The 2,508-nt window shown below is 40.4% G+C and overlaps 1 protein-coding gene across 1 annotated transcript; it reads right to left on the minus strand.

Moving 5' to 3' along the window:
- Positions 1 to 1,538: 1,538 nt before the first annotated feature.
- LOC102849840 (heat shock protein HSP 90-alpha-like) lies at positions 1,539 to 2,232 on the minus strand. The gene is made up of 2 exons (XM_006883792.1): positions 2,134 to 2,232; positions 1,539 to 1,958 (listed from the first exon to the last, which is right to left on the minus strand). The coding sequence occupies exons 1-2, from the start codon at positions 2,230 to 2,232 to the stop codon at positions 1,539 to 1,541; spliced, it is 519 nt and encodes a 172-aa protein (XP_006883854.1).
- Between the last annotated feature and the right edge of the window lie 276 nt (positions 2,233 to 2,508).

A 2,508-nucleotide genomic window follows, 5' to 3' on the forward strand; every position in this document is an offset into this window, starting at 1 on the left:
AAAAAAATAAAATGAATGACTGTTATCAACAACAGTTTTACTTACTATGTTAAAAAAAGCATTGCACTTTTCTTGTTTTTCATCTTCATTTGAAATGTCTCTGACTTCCTCTGTTTTCCAAGTGTTAACCTCTGATAAATACAGTACTTCATTATACCTCAGAGTGAATATCATTAAGAATAACACTTATTCTGAGAGGAAAGACATGATCGTGTCAAAACTATAGAGCAGAATACAATTGATGAGACAGGCTATTTTGTTATAAAATGAGAAATAGGTTTATTCACTATTTTAAACCTTCTCTATTACAAAACAGAATTTATGAGCTACTCTGTTAGTTTCTGTGAGAACTAAAAATTTCAAGGATCAATAAAAAATAGACTTTATTATTTATGACATTAACTTTACCTGTCTGTTAATAATCCAAAGTTGTCAACATTAATAGATTGTTTTCAAGAGTAATGGGTCTGAGCATCATATGTTCATTGCTACTAGAACTATTTTTATTTAAATATCCAAAATCATAATGCACACCCTAGAAAAAGTGAAACCTCTGAAAAAAGTGTCAAAATAGGAAAGTAGGTGAATTAATGTCAATACACTAGATCAAGGAAGAAACATTTCCTCTCTCTTTGCTATAGAACAACACCTATCAACATAACCAAACTAATTGACTAAAAACCTCAGCAATTTCTTGGGTTCTTATTTTTGTCGTTATGTGTCATTGAGTTGGAACTGACCTATAGCTGACCATCAGCAGGTTTTGCAGAGGCAGTTAATCATACAGTTTTGTATAGTTGAACCCAGTAAACTTGAAATCCAAATTAACCAAACAGTGTAAGCAGTTTCGTTTCCAGGTGAAAAGTTTTGACTTTTTTTTTTTTTTTCTTTAACTGAACTGAATTTGTTACAGCCTTTGTGGTAGCAGGTGACCTGGCACTGTAAGCTTGGTTACATCTCAGAACCTGCCCTGACAGCAACCGCCTAGGAGGTGCCTAGTTTTGCTACTCTAAACAGCTTCTTTGGAAAACAAGCCCTGGATGTGGAGTCTCACAGAGCTGCTTCAGTGTGACACACTGGTTTCTAGACGCCTGGTCCATGCAAAGTTGGGCACTACAGAGGGTGGGGGCTTATCTGGATCCTAGAAGATCAAACTCAGGCGGTCTTAACAGAGAGTTTCTTCTCAACATCAAATTATAGCTCAACATTTCAGTGACCAAAAATTATTTACTAAGGAATCCGTTGAATAGCTAACTTCAGACCAGGGTTAGGGTTGGGTTACACACACCATACAACAGAAATGACCTCCATCTGGTGAATTAGCCAACGCAAAACGAGGGGACAACTGGCTCTGCCCGAGCACCTACAGTACGCAGGGTCACAAGCAGAAGGAAGCTCATCTGCCCCCGGGGTTATTGTCATGCCATACAATTTCTTTAAATGTTAACAAAAATAAAGAAAAGAATCCTTGAAAATATATTATCAGAGAGAAGGAATGAGGGTGAAGTAGTGAACGCGGACAGCGAGCGGAGCTGGGCTCAGTCCACCTCTTCCATGCGTGACGTGTCGTCGTCGCCCTCCAGTGGGGGCATCTCCTCAGTGACCGTGGCACTCGTGTCGTCAGCAGTGGGGTCGTCTTCATCAATACCCAGGCCGAGCTTGATCATCCTGTAGATCCTGCTGGCGTGGGTCTGGAGGTCCTCCAGGCTGAACCCGGAGGACAGGAGTGCGGTCTCGTACAGCAGGATGACCAGATCCTTCACGGACTTGTCGTTCTTGTGGGTCTCCGCCTTCTGCCGCAGGGTCTCGATGATGGAGTGATCAGGGTTGATCTCCAGGTGCTTCTTGGCCGCCATGTAGTCCATGGTCGAGTTGTCCCTCAGGGCCTGCGCCTTCATGTTTCGCTCCATGTTTGCCGTCCAGCAGTATGTGCTGGTGACAATCTTGACTTTTAAACACTACAAGTCTAACAAAGAGCAGAGCAAGTGAACCTTTAAAACCTCATATTCGATACTGTTCTTGTTTTACAAAATCTTCTGATTTGTATATTCAAGAAGAAAATATAATTCCTACTTCCATATTTGTTGCCTATATTAGTTTCCATGGGCTTTTTGGGCTTTTGTAATAAAGCACCACAACAGGAATTATTTTACCATAGTTTTGTAAGTTAGATGCTTGAATTAAAAATGTTAGCGGGCTCATGTCCTCTTTGAAGTCCCAAGTTCCTTCCATGTCTCTTATCACTTTCTGGCAGCACCAGACAACCCCTGGCTTGTGAGACTTTCTCTGTTACCTCCTTTAAATACATGACTGACTCTTATCTTTTCATCTCTCTTTCACTTTTATTTCTACCTATTCACTTTTCCTTTTTTCCTACCTTTTCACCTTTTGACAACACTTTTCACAACAAACTGTGGCTAAGTTGAAACTGTTCTGAAATGTGAAGGGTCTCTGTCTCTGGTCCATCTCTACTTCTCAAAGTTCCAAGTACTTTGTGTCTTCAACATT

The sequence above is a fragment of the Elephantulus edwardii genome, unplaced genomic scaffold, assembly GCF_000299155.1.
Source record: "Elephantulus edwardii isolate Elephantulus edwardi_28Jun2011 unplaced genomic scaffold, EleEdw1.0 scaffold00029, whole genome shotgun sequence".
Classification (NCBI taxonomy): Eukaryota; Metazoa; Chordata; class Mammalia; order Macroscelidea; family Macroscelididae; genus Elephantulus; species Elephantulus edwardii.